Genomic DNA, 19,198 nt, shown 5'->3' on the forward strand with positions numbered 1-19,198 from the left:
GTGCTGAAAGCTGAAACCAACAGGAGTGGAGAGCTCTCAGCATCTTACAGGTCCCAAATGTGTGTAAGCAGCATTGCTAAGCAGCATTAAGGGTGGTTTTCGAAAAGGCTCTTCCCACCAGAGAATAAGTGTGCAATGGCATTGGGCAGCATGGGAAGAGAGCTGGAGGGAAATAGCCTATTAAAATAGAGTACAGGATAGCTTCAGACTAATGCGTGAATATTAAAACTGATTTTCTGAGCAAAAGGAATGTTTTGGATACAAAATGAAGAAACCAGGATCATCCATTTTTAAACTTTCCTGGGGGTGGGGGGGCTGGGGGGGAGGACTATGTTGCCACTATTACTGAATTCGGAAAGATGATCCCCAGCTAACATGAAATAAAACCTTTACAACAGAGCAGCATTGTTTAAGCAAATTGTCTTAAGATATTGTCTCAAAGTATCGCCAACTGTAATAATTTTGCTCCTTTATCAGAAAATCATTTACAATAAACAGATTTTTGACAGTCTGAGGAATGACTGCTTAAAACAGTTCTCACTGCGTTTATTGCAAATGGTTTATTAATACAAGTGCAAAAAGTTTACAAAAAATAATTTATGATAGCTTTATTAATGCAACAGGAGTTAAACACTGTTTTTGAAAGGAATTTATTTGGTTATTAACATCACAAATGTTACAGAAACACTGTCAAACTGTTTGGGCCTCAAGTAATGACTTGCCTTAACATTGTTATCTTACAGTCTGGGGAAACTCTTCTGGATTTTAAACATTTATTTTGAGAGTTACAGTTGCTCATTTAAAAACAAAATTCTCAAGATTTGGTGCGACACCCAGAAAGCCGGGTGTGCACCCTCTGCGAGTCTACAACAAGCAGTTTAGTGACAAATGTAAACAGGAACATGCAACATTCCTGTTCATATAAGGCCTGATCCAAAGACCACTGATTTCAATACGAGTCTTTCCACTGACTTCACTGGGCTTTGAACTAGTGAAGTAAACAAAACGAAGACATGTCTTCTGCTCCATTACAAAGAAGGCTGAAGAGGGAGACTGGGATAGACAAATATTTGCTAGAGGGAAAAAAAACTGAAGAGAAATGCATGTTATTTCTGTAAACTTGTAAGATGGCACTAAACATCTGATAAAAATGAGAAAACTGCATATAAAAGGTTAGCTGACAATGACCCTTTATCCTAAAGATGCCAGCTAGCTTCCAAGCGGAAGAAACCTGTAAACTAGAAGTGTTAAGGGAAATGAAAAAGCTGTGTGAGGTGGAGGTATGAGACCAGAGCTTTTTGAGAGGATGGGGAGATGGGATATTTGTAGGAAGGACTGCAAGAGAGTTCCACCAAGAAAATGCAATGTCGCGGATTGTGCATGGTTCTTTGAAGACATAACATGGCATCCCAGTCTTTGTAGAATCCTTAGAAGAGATCTCTGTTCATATTTGAGGCTCCAAAATTAATGTAACCCCTTTACAATTCTGCAATTCTGGGGGCACAGCAGATCTGTTGGAGCAGCTGAGTTTTTATTTCAGGAGAAAGTGAGCTGCCCAGATGTAGCGTAGTAACCCGAGCTGTCTGTGGAGAACCTCTGAGAAAGATGGACTGAATTCAGCTGCAGTTCTCCAAAGTAGAAGTTCTCAAAGATCTGAAAGAGAGGAGTTAGAACCCATAAGGAATGTCCAAACAGAACAAACTGAGGCATGTTTTCAGACCTGCCTGTAAAAATCAACCTTGGAAAGTCTCTTCTGACATTTAGCTCTACTTCTGTATTTGTTTTGCATTTAGAATGATTCTTCAGAAGAGTGTGTTTTTTTTTAATAGAAAGTGAGATTAGCCTTTGTTGAGGATGCCAGATAAAGTTTAGGAAACTGAATTCCTGTAGTACAAACAGTTTAGTAGCAAGTTTTCACCACCCGACCTCATCATTTGTCTCAGCCATGAACTAGAGGGACCACACCATTAGATAGGAGAAATTAATTCAGCCTCCAGGCCTATTCCAATCCTTAGTGGAGATCACCAACAAGGGGGCCAGTCTGGGATAACTACAATTGGTTTTGCAATGTCCATAGGAAACTGGATTGAGACTAGATCATTCACATGAGTCAAACAGTCCTCAGAAGGCAATGTTTGTGGCCAGTCTGGTCCAAATTCAGATTTGTACACAAGGTGGAAGGCTCTTTATCCTAACATTAAACCCCAAATCACTGAGTCCCTCTTTATTCAAAGACTTTCAAGAGCAAAGGGGAAAAAAAGCCAACACAGTTCATGAGGGAGCCACTCCAGTAATTAATGCCATTTATGAGTCACGCACAAAAGTGACATCAGAATTAATTATTGGAAAGTTCAAGCAATACTGCTTGGAAATGCATCATGTTGAAGTATAAAGTGCTTTTCCCATTCCATTAAGATGTAGGAAATTACTCTACCTTAAAATACCAGTGATGCCTTAGGAAAGCTTTCCAATAAAAATCCTACTTTCAAACTCATTTTAATGTTCCAATGCTGAGGGTCATCAAGGGCCTGAATGGTATGGTCTCCCTACCCCGGGGGAACTTACAAACCCTCATTCCGTCTGTCCCCTATTGAATTTTATCTGTCCCTGTAAACACTGCCTCAAGACAGCCACACAGCTCTTCCTGCCATTATGGAACATGCAGACATTAATGGCTAGGAAACACTCTGTTCATTAAAGCCTGCCCTTCTAGGGCCAATGATGCATTGATTTTTCCATATGTAATCATCTTAAACCCAAGATCTAGTGCATCTACGAGGATGCACTTTCCCCTTTCCAAAATGCATGCAGGTCTCCCCAGCACTGATTTATACAATTTACTTCTATTACTGGCTTTGACAAATTGGTCTGACATTGCAAATACCCCTTTCTGTAAAAAACAAAAAACACTACTGGAAATGCTCATGAGACAAGTCTTGATTTTATTTTAAAGTGAATTTAGCTCTAGTGAAAGCTGCTCGATTACTAGCTTTGGAGATGGAAATTCCCTATTTATCCACAGGAGAACTAGTGAAAGCTCCCCCCCAATGCTGCACCAGCAGAGTGCTCGAGCTGTGGCCTGGATGCATCAGCTCCAGCAGTAGAAGACAGTTGAGTCATCATGGCTAATACATCTCTCTGCACCTCTGTATGAAAATACCAGTTTGTCTGGACACTCGTCCACTAGGAACTGGACTAAGACTAGCAATTTATTCATAGTCACCAAACTATTACATAGTAACTTTTTGCTTACTCTCACTACCAGCATGGGATAGATTCAAAACAGTGACCAACATGACAAAGGCTGTGTCCCCCATTACCAATCAGCCAGTTCATGGTGATCTTCATAACATTTGCCCATGACCTATTCTTTTAAATTAGTAACTGTTAAAACATTTTACCTCCATTTATTAATTCTGTTCTCTTCTTTTAGAATCTAGTATACATCTAATTAGAACCCACTGCCAATTTACTTCTAACAGGGATTTAGTGGTGGAATTACCAAATTCATCATTCATAATCCTATTGGGTTAGAGAAACTGGTTGTAAGTCACCAAAAGGTAATTACAAGAATGCACTTGGCATTGACAGAAACCAGTTGCCCTGCTGATGGGGATCTCTCAGATTTATTTCCTGGCAGGAGGCTCTCCCACAGTACTGGTCACTGCATTCTTGTAAACATGAGTAAGGAAGGGGGCAGATTTTGCTTCTAACTAAGGCAGAAATTCAAGTCAGTATAAGGAGATGGACTTTAGGATTGTCACCCATTTCTTCATACCTAGGTACTCTTTTTTTCTAATGAGTTCTGCCCTCCCCTCACTGCCCAATCCATTTGCATGGAAGAGAGCTGCTTTTCCAAGCAGTGCATTAGTCAAGTTTCCTCCATTATCTAGGAGGATCACTCCTGCGATGCTTCTAGCCCCCCTGAGAACTGGAATGAGAGGTCACTCCCAAAACCCAAATTTCCCAAGTGCTAAGTACTCTTCCTGTCTAGATCCTTGGGCAAGCTCAATTTCAGTTCTTTCACCTATTTATCCACCTCAGTGGAAGAATCTGCTGAGGTCTATTACTCGAGTTGAGGAGAAACGCTTTTCCTATTCATAATTTTTGTCATCTCCTCCTCTTGTGCTGTATGGAGTTTTGAGGACTGGGTGGATATAGCTCAGCTAGCAGGAATGTAATTGAAATGCAGCTGTAGCTCTAACGGAGCACACACCCCATTTAAAATGAGATATTTTAATAAAGTATCTAAACAGTAGGAGGCATGAAAGATGAGAAATGACTAAGAAAGCCCAAACCCCATTCTATACAATTATAAAGATTAAGTATCAGAGTAGCAGCCGTGTTAGTCTGTATCCGCAAAAAGAAAAGGAGTACTTGTGGCACCTTAGAGACTAACAAATTTGCTTGAGCTGTAGCTCACGAAAGCTTATGCTCAAATAAATTTGTTAATCTTTTGGCACCTTAGAAACTAAGTACGTTCCCAGAAGCTTCTGAAGTTCACATTAGAGCACAGAGGACCACAGTGTCTCAGACAAGCATTAGTGAAGGTAAAATGATTTTCTCTCTCTCTTTTTTTTTTGCTTTGATTGCTCTGAAGAATAATTTTCATTACATCTCCAGACCAGGCTCAGTGTCAACTGACCTGAAATCTACCAACCATAAGAAAACTTTAAAACTCTCAACTGTCAAGATGTTCATACAGTTTATTCCCCTCCTACTGGTCCTTATAACCCTCTTCCTTGGAAAAAGGGAACACAAATCTGCTTCCACAACAAAAATGATCGCCCTATCATTGCTTACACAACAGAGATTGCTGTAAGGTTCTTGTGAATCCAGACATGCTGTATATTTGTGGGAAAAATAATATACTCAGAATTCCATGAACTTTGCAAATAAATAATAAAGTTACATGTTGGGGCGGTCCAGTCCCAACAGCAATTCACTGAAATCAAATCCATACACAAAACAGTTTATAATAGCAATCCTTTCAAAATAATTACTTCTGCAATCTTTCAATATAGCAGTTTGGTTTTGTTTCTAAGTCTCAGAATAATAAGTGGCAGCATTAATTAAAAAAATTTCTTGAGTAACATCAGACATCTTGTCAGTAAGATCAGAGGCTTTCCATTCATACGATGTAAGAGGTGAAGAGCTTCTCCCTTGGCTTTTTTTTTTTTTTTTTTTTTTTAAGAAGAGACAGGTGTGTGGTGGGTGTGTTTTCCCCAGGGATAACACTGCTGAAACTCCTGAGTTTTAGGCCATGTCTACACTAGAGACCTTTCAGTGACACAGCTGTACTGATGCAACTGCACCACTGTAAGATCTCCTGTGCAGCTGCTTTATGCTGTAAGGAGAGAGCTCTCCATCAACATAATTAAACCACTCTCAACAAGCGGTGGTAGCTCTGTTGGCTGGAGAGCGTCTCCCACCAGCATAGTGCTGTCCACACTGGTGCTTCTGTCAGTGAAACTTATGTCGCTCAAGGGGGTGTTTTTTTCACACCCATGAGCAACTTAAGTTATACCGACAAAAGTGTTAGTGTAGACAGCCTTAGTAATAAAGCTGTACATTCTCAAAGTAAACATGCTGCAAGGACAACCATAGCCATTTTTCCTGCTTTATTTCAAGACTTCTACACTTTTACTGACACTTCCTCACTCCCTCAAGGTCCCAATGACAGAAGCCATTAGAGTCCACAAATACTAATCCTGAGTAGCATTGCCACCTGTCTATCCACACTGCACTGCTGCCGGAGATTGCAATCGACTGGTTGGCAACCACTGTTAGACGCTCCTGTTGGAAGTTTAAAAATAAACTATTCCTGTCCAGAGGTTCATTCCCCGCTACTATGCACAGATTACACTGCAGGGTGCCCCAGGAGTGCTGGCAGTCATTTTATAAACAAGGATGGAACACTGAAGTATTTGTTTTGGTAACCCCCCCCACACACAATTAAACACTGCAAATGTAAGCAAAAATGTTACGACAAACTTCAGTCCAAACCTCAAGAGTATCCTTTTTAAAGAGGCTGTAAGTTGAAGCAGGCCATCAAAAATAGGTGAATTTTTTTCTGCATTTTTAAAAACACACAATTACTTATTGCAAAAATACAATCAAACGAGTAACATTTCAAGATGAAATATAACTGTGCCCACATTACTTTTCAGTGCCTTATCTTACGCATTTGTAAAGCACTCATCACCATACTACTTATGTCCTGTGGTTTCCTCTCTAAACAACCTTCCCAGAATAAGTTGGTACCTCTGTTTTCAAGCCTTGGAACAGCAGTGGTAAATCACAGAGCAAAGCCACAAAGACAGCAGCAAAGCACTTCAGCTCCATTTATTCAGAGAGGGAATAAAAGCATCAGTTTGTGCTGGCAAATCATCTACCACAGGTGCAACAAATATGAGAAATATTAATGGATTTGTCTGAAGAGGCAATGGGCGGCAGAAGGACAAAAGGCGGACAAAAGGCAAGAGGAGGAAAGGAAGCAATGGTATTTAAAAACTTCCTTCATGTAATCTTTTAAGATTGCACTTTCAGCTGCTTAGCCTGGATTTTGCTGCTATTGTCAGGATTACCGATAAATCTGAAAGCTTTGCTTTGCCTCAAGTGGCATGACCAAAATCAGAGTGTCCAAGTAGTTCTCCTGAGAGTCTCAATACTCAAAATGCCAAACGAACAACTCACTGCAATGCCTTGCAATTAAAAACTACCATCAAAGAGCTGCATTATCACTGGATAAAATGCACACACATCATAGTCTGCAGGGAGATCAGTCTGCTGCAAACTCCAGCCACATCAGTACTGCCTTAGGGTAGGGCTATTGTAGATTAACCGTACAAAACTGTCCCTGGTGAATCAGCACTGCAGCATAGCGGAGGCATATTAGGTCACTAGCCTGTGACCGATTACCCTAAAAAAATAGCTTCCTTTTTCATGGATATGATAGGCTCAAGTGTTTCAACCTGAAGCAAGTACCAAAAATATGAACTCTCTCTTTTGGGAAGCAGAGGAGTAAGGGGTAGTGGCCAGTACATATAAAAAAATAATAAATCAAATGCCTACCTGGTAGATGGGAGGATAATACAGCAATCTCTTTTCTCTCCAGTATGCAGGTGCTGCACATTTGTTAAGATTGCTTAGTGAAATACATGTATGCAGTGTACTAGGATGACTTTGCTCTATCCCTGCTGGTGTGCAACTCTTTCAAAAATGAAATTCTGAAATGCAGCATGCAGTTAGCAAACCAGCACTTTGCACACATAAGGCACAGTGCTGGGAATCAGTGGACAGAAATGTCAGGTAACAGAGATGTGCAGAGACTGCTTATGCTAGGATATCAAATTCAAGCTCAAAAGGAGGGTTTACAGACAGAAAGGGTCAGCTGCTTTGCATACTGTGACAGCAGCCACCAACTTCCCCAACCACATCTGCTACTTGGCTGGTCCTGATCAGAAACTGCATTCGAGTATATGAAAGAATCATTGAAAACCAAAATAGAATTAAAAAGACAAGATCCAAGGTACTAACAGGTGTGATGCTGGCAAGCAGCAGAATAGACAGACATTCACCTGCATGGTAATCTGCTTGCCTGATTATAAACACACACAACTAGCCAAGCAGAATTCTGTGGCGGAAGTTCACCATCCTCAAGAGCTTTGGGGGTTGGTTGTGTGTGTGTTAGGGGAAGAGGTTGTTAGCAACCCCAGATTTCACCAAAGCATCTGGCTGGTCAGTGCAAAAGGTTCGGTCCCATATCAATTTTCAGAGAAGCTGGGAGAACAGAAATTGTGTTCGGAACTGTATACTCACCATACCTCTCTCTGGGGACACCTCAAGCAGTGCCAGGTAAGTGAGGTACAGGAGCCCAGTGATAGTGGCCTTTAAAACTAGAAAAATCTAAACTTAGATGAAATAAAATCTCTCCTATCTCTGAAAAATAGCAGTAGGTTAGGGAGGCACTTCCCTAAAAAAAAAAAAAAAAAAAAAAAAAAAAAAAAGAAAAGAAACATTATCCAGCCCACTAAATTGCAGAGAAGATCCAGTGGCATCTCTTAAAATGAATACAACCCCTCTAAAATCTGAGATAACAGCATAAAGCAACCTATTCATTAATTTTTAATCCACCCACAGCTGTTTCAAAGTCCACTCCAGGACAGAGGTCTACACACAAGGATGGATGGTTTCCTAGAAGAAAAAGGATGCTCCGCAAGTTAATTGAAGTAGAGCGATCAGAAGGCACTTTCTGGGGGTCTTTGGGCAAATCGGGGTCTCTCCATACTTCAGACCATCAGTCTGCCAAATGCTACTTGTCTGTCTCACAGGAGTACTGTATAATTTAATTAATGTTTGTATAGTATTTTTATAGCTTGTGCTGGAATATGCTAAAGAAGAGCAAAGTATCATCATTCATCACTCTGAAGAATTTGGCTAAACCAAAAGTCTGATACCAATATAGACTAGAGAGGATAGGACACTTAACTCGGTATGTCTCCCCACCAACCAAAGGATAAAATTCCGCAAAGGTAGTAAGGATACATTCTTCCCCTTGACACAACTGATACTGGTACCAAGAAAGAGCGGAAGGACAAGTAGATCAAAGTGACTGATGGCAAAATCACTCCGGACAAAAATGATTTATAAAAGTGGAGGTCAATTTTAGAGTTCATGAATGTGTGCATCAGACAGCTCTAAATGCAGTACACCTTTGCAAAGCACCTGGCTTCTACTTTGCCATCTGTCCCCACACAGCTCTGCTAGTGAACCTCAAGTGTTTTATGTAAACACCCTGCTATTCCAGTTCTGGGCCCTCATTGAGCTGTCTAATGCACCTCAATCCTAATTTGCCTCACCTTTTCCACTTGGAACACCCAAAACAGATTTGCCAATGCTTCTTACTTCTGTGTTGTGCCCCTGCTGTTCCTAGCAAAGGTTTGTCTAGAGAAGAATTTGCCAATAGTAATTAATTTTGGGCAAATGCCCCTTAAAGACTATGCTGAGAGAAAGCCAAATTCATTTCATCTGTGACCAAAACTAAATTTCAACACCTCTAGAATAGGTGTGGCCAAACTCTGGCTCGTGAGCCGCATGTGGCTCTTTTACAGTTAAGTGCAGCTTGCTGAGCCCACTATGTACCCCTCCACTCTCCACCTACCAGACTGGGGGAGGGGGGGCCAGAGTTTGGGGCTTCTGCCCTGTGGCGGGGGGGTGGGGGTAGGGGATTCTTCCCTGCAGGGAGCGGAGCAGGGGAAGGGCATTGTCAAAGAGCTTTAGCCCCATGCCCCAGTAGCACTGCTCTCCGCAGGGCAGGTTGTGAATGTCTCAAGGCTCTTGAACTTCTCAAGATTATTGTACACAGCTCGGAGGGTCAGTAAGTTTGGCCACTCCTGCTCTAGAAGTTAAAAATTCTCTATTAGCACATGGAAGATACAAACTTGCAACCAAACATACAACCTGGCAACATGTCAAATTCTCGGAAGTTTGTTCAATTAACAGCTTTCTATTTTCACATTCAAAATATGTTTTCTGAAGCATTTCAGAGCCAAAAATGATTTTACTCTGGTTATTATTCACTCCGGGCTCTGTTACCCCCATGATTATCTGACAGAGGTTTAATGATATTTGGAAGCTTTCCAGCAATAATGTAGAAGGACTGCAGAAAGAGGAGGCAGACAGGTGCTGATCCAGAGAGGCAGCTCCTTATAATGCACACCACCTTCTGTCAAAACTCGAAAGCTGCTCCCTTTTAATGGCTTAAGGCATTCCAGCCAGATGATGAACAAAACATTTAATTATTGCACAGGTGTTTTATGATTAAGATGTGCTTCAGAGGAGTTCCACAGCAAGCACAGAAAAAAAATTACTGGGAGTGGAAAAGAGGGAAGCATTTTACCGTCACAAGCACACACCCCACACCAGGGATTCAAAATCAGAAAGACAAAGAACATGTCAGATAGATATCTGGATCATTGGTTTTGTTCTGCAAGCACACATATCTGGCTGTACCCCACTCTCTCTGCCCCACTGACGTGCAGTGTAACCCTTATGCTCTTGATAAGGTGATGAACAACCCTTAAATGTTATTTCTTGCATCCTAGATTTCTGAAGGGGCTGTAGAAGATATGCCTGTACATATTTTATCACAGATACAATGAAGCAATATGGACTTCTCTGTGGTAGAATGTCTAGGACAGGGGTTCTCAAACTGGGGGTCAGTACTCCTCAGGGTGTCGCGAGGTTATATATATATATATATGGGGGGTCATGAGCTGTCAGCCTCCACCCCAAACCCTGTTTTGCCTCCAGCATTTATAATGGTGTTAAATATATTAAAAAGTGGTTTTAATTTATTGGGGGGGGGGGAAAATCACACTCAGAGGCTTGCTATGTGAAAGGGGTCACCAGCACAAAAGTTTGAGAACCACTGGTCTAGCATCATAAAAATTCAAATGATCCATTCTCGATTTTCTCAATTAATATACAATGCAAAATACAAATACCATAATTTACCAAAAATTCATCATTCATTTTTCTCTCAATTCTGTTAACTGGTTTTGCAACAAAGCAAATAAACATGAAATTATTACAATTGAGTTTTTAAAAAAGTCTCAGTGTAAACCACAATGCAAAACAAAACTACTTATATATTTTCTTAAATAAGGAAACAAAATTAAAATCAACCTCTTAAGTCAGCTATGCTTTGGCTTTTAAAGCACTAAACATGTAATCAGTTCTTACTGGAAAGTTATCATTACTTATTATGAAGGGGGGGGGGTTGAATTTGTGGACTGCATGTGATTTTTTTTAAAGTTTTCTTTTATTGAATCAAAGTAAAGCAAATACAAAAACAAAAATAAATATTTGCTATAAAATAAGAACGAACTATATAACATTGGGTGTTTTGCACAAATTTCATGCAACAATCCCAAAATACATAAACACACTGTAGGTACAGATAATATAGTAGCCAACATTTTCAATGCAGGCGCAAAGCCAATGTTTAGATACATGAACGAATGAGTTTTCGAAAACGTTCAGCACCAACAGCACCCGCTGAAGTCTACGGGACCTGCGGCATGCTCTGCACTTTTGAAAAACAAGCCATTTATTTAGGTGTCTAAATACAGCTTTAAGATTGAGATTTTTTTCAAAGCTATGCAGAGGATCTGCCACCTAACACTTAAATTAATGCCACCTCCCTTCCCGCCCCAGCTTGAGGAGGATGTGGTTGTAGTACTCCAGGACTTCAGTGATCCCCAGCTTGCATGCAGGGGATTTAGGGCTGTTACAGGGGCTGATATAGCTTAAAGCAGTCAGCACAGAACCATCTCCAGAACTGGAGGCCTGTAAACAACTCTTTTGCTGCTTCCACCACAACCATTACTAGAACAGCTGAGGACAGTCTGGTTCACAGGGAGGCCAAAGATTACTGACAGCAATTTAGGACCTTCTTCTTACCATTTACTTTTTTTAAAAAAACAAAACAAAAACCTACTTCAGGCTCTATTTATCTCCCAGTTATGTTTTGGTATCTGGTAGATGTGAAAAATTCACAGGTTGGTTGGAAATATAACAGATGGTTCCTTCTCCTCAACTGCTGTTCTATGAAATCACAGTTCATTGTGAAATTGTGGGATGACTACATCAACAATGAGCATGTGATACATAAGCTAAGGGCAATGGGAAGGTAGTCAGGAAGACATACTCCATCATGACAGTTCAATTAATCTGGTAGGTGCTTGCTGTTGTTTCTTAAGGCAAGACTTTTTGGGGCTAGCTGACAGGCTCTCTCAGTGGAGGCCTTTCCCTTGGGAATTCACTCTCCTTCACAGCACAAATCTTGTAGTGTTAAGGGAACAATGCAAGATATTTGTTTTAGCTTCCAGTTCTCTCTCTTCTCCCTCAGTTTATAAAATAAATGCACTTCAGCTTTATAAATAAGGCCTAGCTGCTATGGTGAAAAGAACTTTGCAAACCAACAAATAAATACAAGTATGTATCAGAATTAACTGAATTACTAGTTATTTTGGAAAACACCAAACTTTTGCACATTTACAGGTTGCTAACTTTCTAAAGTCTACTATACAAAAAACTGGTGGATACAGGGTTGAACATGTCTTTGGAAAAAGTTTCACAACTCCTGAATTAACTTATTAATTTCCAAAGCGTGTCCCACCTATGACCAACAGAGGTCACCTGCAGCCCACCTCTCCTCCTAATCAAGAACTGTGCAACATCCTTGTGGCCCCATGCAGTACATACTACAGCAAATGCTTATATGCAGCTAGGCTGACTAATTTCCAGCAGCTTCCATAATTGTTTATGTTTATTTTTGCAATGAAGAGGCTGGATGCCCGTAGAAGCAACTGGAAACAAGGAGTAGCTGCCACCAGCATATGATCAAGCCAGCTCTACTCAGACCATGAGTGGTCCAGAGTACAGCTTAGGAACCACTGAGTTAATTCATACACACTCAGGAAATTATAATACAAATGGACCCAGCTGCTTTTTGGATAAACCACCTCCCTTCCCTAATCCACTTGTTCTTTCTCATGTACTTCAACACTATGTCTCTGTATTCTATAAAGGAACCATTTTAATTCAACTCTTGACAGTTACTGGTGAAAACCATCTTCTGAACCAAAGAGGTGAAGTTGGTGATTGCTGTCTATGGCAGAATAGTGATTTCAGGGAAACTAGAAGATGGGACGTCCACTGGAGTAACAAGGAGGAAATGGGCAAGGAGAAGAAGAAACAGGAAGGAGAGCTACTGAATTCCTAGAGCTTGATTTTCAGAATTGCGGCGCATTCTCAACTCCAACGAATGTCAACAGAAGTAGAGGGTGCTCAGCAACTCTGAAAGTCAGGTACCTAGTCTACTGACACACGGTCATCAAATCACATAGCAAAGCTAAAAAAGACCACTCAGGCTAGCTACTACAACCTTCATCCATTATAGTTTCCCCTCACGTGACTTGTCTCTGCTTTTCTGAATACTTCCAGTGACGACTTCTTTGTTCTACTTTAATGACTGAGAACTCTAACAAATGAAATTTTTTCTGAATGCCTAGTATGAATTCTCATTTCCCACTCCTTGTTTTGCCATACTCAGATGATGTGTATAAGCCTCTTTCTTCACGGATGTTATTTCAATGAAAGTATTTATACAGTGATGTCCATTTAATCTCTTTTCCCAGATAGTACAAAAGTTGATCTTCAGTCTCATCTTCAAAACGGTCCTCCAATCATAGTGTCATTCTAATTGCCCTTTTCAAATCTAGTATAGCATTTCAGTATCCTTTAAATAATGCAAGGATCAGAACTGAATGCAATATTCTGTATTCCGCAAAGTGGAATTACCATCTTTGAAATTTTGCTTTTGAGTCTTCTTTAAACATACTTGAGAAAGCACTAGCTCCCCCCCCCCCCTTACAATAATGCTGCATTACAGGTTTCTGTTCAGTTTCCCTCTTATCCTGTCTTTTTATGATTCAAAACTTTCTAAATAGTTCTCTCTTATTTTATACTGGTTATCATTTTCCCCCAAATGTATTACTTTGGATTTATTTATATAGTGTATCACCTTGCTGATTGCAATGAAAAATCTCTAATCTTTTCTGACTGTTCCGCAGTTTTGATGACTCCTTATGTATATTTCCTATCCCTTTGATTTTGTATTGTCTGTAAATTTAACTTGAGACAGAGTCTATTTCCTCAAGATCATTAATAAAACAGCTAAACAGTATAGGTCCAAACACTGATTGCTGTGGAACACCATGAAAAACATTCCCTATCTGGAGGTGGTACTATTAATGATTATTCTATTCACAGTCAGTCAGGGAGCTGTTAATCCATGTTATTGTATTTTTATCTAGGCAGTTATTTTTCCTCTCATAATAATTTGTTTTTATTTTTTAAATGTGGATACTATATTCAATGCCTTAATGAAATCCAAATACTCCATATTATGTCCACTGCACATTCTTGGCCACCAACATAAAATTATAACAGAGAATACGGTCACATTCACTTTGCAAGATTTGTTTTTCATTAGTTCTTGTTTATCACTCAATAAACATCTTTTTTTCCCCCATCAAGTGTAGGCAGATGCAGCCCCTTAACATACTATTTAATCAGCTGTATAACAGCAGAACCTACAGGCCCCAACTGAGATCAGGGCCTCCCCGCACTTGGTACTGTATAAACAATAAGAGAGTGTCCTTGCCCAGAAGACCTTACAATTAGGGCTGTTGATTAATCGCAGTTAACTCAAAAAAAGTAACTGCGATTAAAAAAAATAAATTGCAATTAATCACACCGTAAACAGTAGAATGCCAACTGAAATGTATTAAAATATTTTTGGATGTTTTTCTACATTTTCAAATATATCAATTTCTACTATAACAGAATACAAAATGTACAGTGCTCACTATATTTTTTATTACAAATATTTACACTGTAAAAACAATAAGAGAAACAGTATTTTTCAATTCACCTTATATGAGTACTGTAGTGTAATCTTTACGGTGAAAGTGTAACTACACTCAAAAACAAAACAATGTAAAACTTTAGAGCCTATAAGTCCACTCAGTCCTACTTCTTGTTCAGCCAATCACTAAGAGAAACAAGTTTGTTTACATTTACAGGAGATAATGATGCCTGCTTCTTATTTACAATGTCACCTGAAAGTTAGAACAGGCGTTCGCATGGCACTTTTGTAGCCAGCGTTGCAAGGTATTTATGTGTCAGATACGCTAAACAATTGTATGCCCCTTCATGCTTCGGCCACCATTCCAGAGGACATGCTTCAATGCTGATGATGCCCATTAAAAAAATAACGTGTTAATCAAGTTTGTGACTGAACTCCTTGAGGGAGAATAGTATGTCTCCTTCTCTGTTTTACCCGCATTCTGCCATATATTTCATGTTATAGCAGTCTTGGCTGATGACCCAGCACATGTTCGTTTTAAGAACTTTCACAGCAGATTTGAAAAATGCAAAGAAGGTACCAATGTGAGATTTCTAAAAACAGCTACAGCACTCCACCCAAGGTTTAAGAATCTGAAGTGCCTTCCAAAATCTGAGAGGGTCAAGGTGTGAAGCCTGTTATCAGAAGTCTTAAAAGAGCAACACTCACATGCAGAAACTACAGAACCCGAACCACCAAAAAAGAAAATCAACTTTCTGCTGGTGGCATCTGATTCAGATGATGAAAATGAACATGGGTCGGACTGCTCTGCTTTGGATTGTTATCGAGCACAATCCATCATCAGCATAGCTGCATGTCCTCTGGAATGGTGGTTGAAGCATGAAGGGACATATGAATCTTTAGCGCATCTGGCACATAAATACCTTGCGACACTGGCTACAACAGTGCCATGCAAACGCCTGTTCTCACTTTCAGGTGACATTGTAAACAAGAAGCGGGGAGTATTATCTCCTGCAAATTGTAACCAAACTTGTTTGTCTAAGCGATTGGCTGACGTAGGACTTAGTACACTTGTGGGCTATAAAATTTTTAGATTGTTTTATTTTTGAATGCAGTTATTTTTTGTACATAATTCTACATTTGTAAGTTCAACTTTATCATGAAAGGATTGCATTACAGTATTTGTATTAGGTGAATTGAAAAATACTATTTCTTTTGTTTTTTTAAAGTGCAAATATTTGTAATAAACATATAAAGTGAGCACCGTACACTTTGTATTCTGTGTTATTGAAATCAATATATCTGAAAATGTAGAAAACATCCAAAAATATTTAAAAATTGTATTCTATTATTAACAGCCCAATTAATCACAATTAATTTTTTTAATCACTGGACAGCCCTACTTACAATCCATGACTGACTCCTGGCCACTTTGGTAATACAAATAATAAACAGAGAAGACAATCAGTGTGAGAAAAGGGAGGATTATTACACTCTTTACAGATATTAAATCTCTCATTTCCTGACTTGCCCAACGTCACATAGGAAGTCTGTGGCAGGAACTGAACCTATTCCTGTTGAATCCCAGCTGGTGCCTCAACCACAAGGCTAACCTTCTTTATCATAACTTCAAATATGTTACCCATGACAGAGATTAACCATTAAACTAATTGGTTAGTAGTTTCCAATATCTATTTATTTTCTTTTACTCTTTTTAGAGATTAATTTTTCTGATGAGGTTCAGCTGATTTTTCACAGCTGCATCCCAACTGTCCCTTTGATTTTTCGCCTATGTACCTATTAATACGCAACAGAAATATAATGTATATGTCAAGGTTAATCTATTTACTTAACCAAAGTTAGTTTCCATCTTCTTTAAAGATAACTACAATTACTCCTTTATCCGATGAAGTGAGCTGTAGCTCACGAAAGCTCATGCTCAAATAAATTGGTTAGTCTCTAAGGTGCCACAAGTACTCCTTTTCTTTTTCCTTTATTACCACTACCCCAACCAACAAAACAAAAAACCACTCAATTCTCATCCAACAAGAATCCGGATGTTTTTCCATCCTATCTTGGACCTTCTTTATTTCAGATGTACTAGCAAATTATACCCATTATATATTTGCATGTTTGATCTTCTTAAACTACGTTATGGTCTGCTTTCTGACCAGATTTATGCCACCAAAGACCAACACGGTCTTTGCATGTTTACTGACTTTGAACAATTTCAGCACTTTAGTGCTTGGACCTTGTGTGTGTTGCTTGCTGAACATGTCTGGCCAAAAATCCCATTTTTATTTAGAATTTAGTATTTATCTCAGCATCATTCTCCCAATCAAAAAGGGCTGAACTTAACTCCTTCCAGAGCTGTCAACCACAAGGAGCTGCTGAAGGTTTTCTCTATGAGGTAATGCAAGGTATTCCATATGAAACCATCTACTACCTTTAAGCGTAACAGACTGAACAGGAATAAAGCCTGGGTATCTAGCATGTCAGTACAGGGCATTAAACACTAGGCTATTGGGCAGACCAATGTTTTTCAAACTGGGCTCTTGGCATCAATTAGAGTGGGGAGCCTTTTTCATTAAAATGTTTTTCAAAATGGAAGTAACTGTTTTCCAAATGACAGGTTTCAGAGTAACAGCCGTGTTAGTCTGTATTCGCAAAAAGAAAAAAAGAGTACTTGTGGCACCTTAGAGACTAACCAATTTATTTGAGCATAAGCTTTCATGAGCTACAGCTCCCTTCATCGGATTCATACTGTGGAAAATACAGAAGATGTTTTTATACACACAAACCATGAAAAAATGGGTGTTTATCACTCATTCTAAGAGATCTATTCTCTGTTTAGGGTAGGATGGTACTGATTCTGCTAATCCTTATTAATGCTAAGAGTGATATGTTTAACCCTCTAAAAACTGGTGGGAAAACAATGTTTTAAATTATTACTATCATGACATGCCCAGGGTACAATCTAGACTGATGAACAGCTGCGTCACCTCAACCCTTTAATGTGGTGTGCCCTTTACACTGCTTTGCTGCTGAAGTCACCACTCCTGGTCTGTTCACACACAGCTTCCCGCATGTACGTCACTCCCAGCTATCTTGTAGGAGTGCTGCAGCCAGACACTCTTGAACTACACTGCAGTGTGACACCAACACATTCCCAGTCCTAGATATCCCCCTCCCTCCCTCTCCCCCCCGAAATGTGCGTCTTGTACTGCTCTGCTTTCTCCTGGACAATAAAAGTTCACATAAAGTCCATCATTTTGTTAACAAACGATATGCACAAATACTGTATCCCAAATGGATTTTCCCAAACACTTCAATTCAAGCACACTGGATTAGATAAAAACAAACAAAACAAGTTTTTAGTAACTACAAAGAGACAGATTTTAAGTGAACACACGTAACGAGGCATAAAAGTCAGAACTGGTTACAAGGAAAATAAAAGTAAAATGCAACTAATGCCTAACAGAACTAGTGTAAATTCCAAGCAGTTTCTCTCACCACATGTTTCAATAGTTCTACTGACTGAACTACATTCAGTCAGGATCCCTTTCCTACTCCAATGCTGCTTCCTTTGTCTTCAGGTGTCATGAATGCTGTGGGCAGAGAGAAAGGGAGGGACCTTTTGGGTTGTCTCCCCTTTCTTTTTATAGCCCTCTCCCTCCTTTGAGAAGCTTCTCCAGCTGGGAGCAGTGTGCCAGGCAGTCTCCCTGGACAGGAGCCCTATGCTGTTTCTTTGCTAAGGTCTGGTCAACACTATAGACCTATATCGGTATAACTACATCACTCAGGGGTTTGAAAAATCCACACCTTTGAGCAACGTATTTATACTGATCTAACCCTCTCCCTGTGTAGACAGCACTATGTCAGCAGGAGAACATCTTGGGGAGGTGGTTTTACCATGTTGATGGGGGAACTCTCTCGTCAGCTTAGAGCATCTACATAAGAGTCCTGCAGCAACACAGCTGCATCGGTGCAGCTGCGCCGATACAGCTTTTAAGTGTCGAAGTGCCCTAAGATGTAGATTTTTTTGCCCATATCCCCTTTCCTGCCAATAAATAGCCACTTAACAGGTGATGGCCCATTTGACCTTGTTTACACCTGTCAGCTTGCCCTCTGTCTCTGACGAGCTGGTCTGGACACTCCCCAGACTTGAAACAAGTTTTAGTAACACCATACAGTGGAATCTTATAACTTTACATATGCTGCCACACATTTTATCAGGACACTACTGACCAGCAAATTCTGAGTTTTCAAAAGACACCTTACAAGGCATACTTTGTACAAAGATTATTTACAATAGTGTGCCGGGGTGAATACAGGGGTACAGACCGTCAAATATTTCCTCAGGAAGTAAGATTAAATACACTAGCTAGAGGTAGGTAAGTTCTTTGCAAGCACACACATCAACCTTGACTTGCATCACCCCTGCCATTCATGTCCTAAGTCTCCATATGACTGTGACAATGAACCACAATCCAGAGCTGCAGTATCCCTTGACACTCCAGTCTTTGGCTTCTACCAAACAAAGTCTGTCATTTATGATGAACAGTGCTGTGGTATTGTTTGCACAATGAGAACTAGGATGGGTAGAATAAAACTCAGTTTTCCAATGTGATGATTTAGCTCATGTCTATAGTATTATTTCCCCACTCTGCTTACCAACTTCCTTTATGAAAACAATGCTATCAAAACCAAATAATTTCAGAGAATGCTTGAGGATTAAGTTTAGGGTGTATGGAAAAGAGA

The 19,198-nt window shown here is 39.8% G+C and overlaps 1 protein-coding gene across 4 annotated transcripts in view; it reads right to left on the reverse strand.

Annotated features, from left to right (window-relative positions):
* Positions 1-634: 634 nt before the first annotated feature.
* ASCC1 (activating signal cointegrator 1 complex subunit 1) overlaps positions 635-19,198 on the reverse strand; it is a 46,985-nt gene continuing 28,421 nt past the window's right edge. For all 4 annotated transcript variants that reach the window (XM_078853817.1, XM_073353610.2, XM_078853819.1 and 1 more), the window contains exon 10: positions 635-1,653. In XM_078853817.1, the coding sequence (XP_078709943.1) occupies positions 1,537-1,653 (117 nt within the window). In that variant the 3' untranslated portion in view covers positions 635-1,536. The remainder of the gene's footprint in view (positions 1,654-19,198) is intronic.

Source organism: Lepidochelys kempii, chromosome 7, assembly GCF_965140285.1.
Source record: "Lepidochelys kempii isolate rLepKem1 chromosome 7, rLepKem1.hap1, whole genome shotgun sequence".
Taxonomy (NCBI): Eukaryota; Metazoa; Chordata; order Testudines; family Cheloniidae; genus Lepidochelys; species Lepidochelys kempii.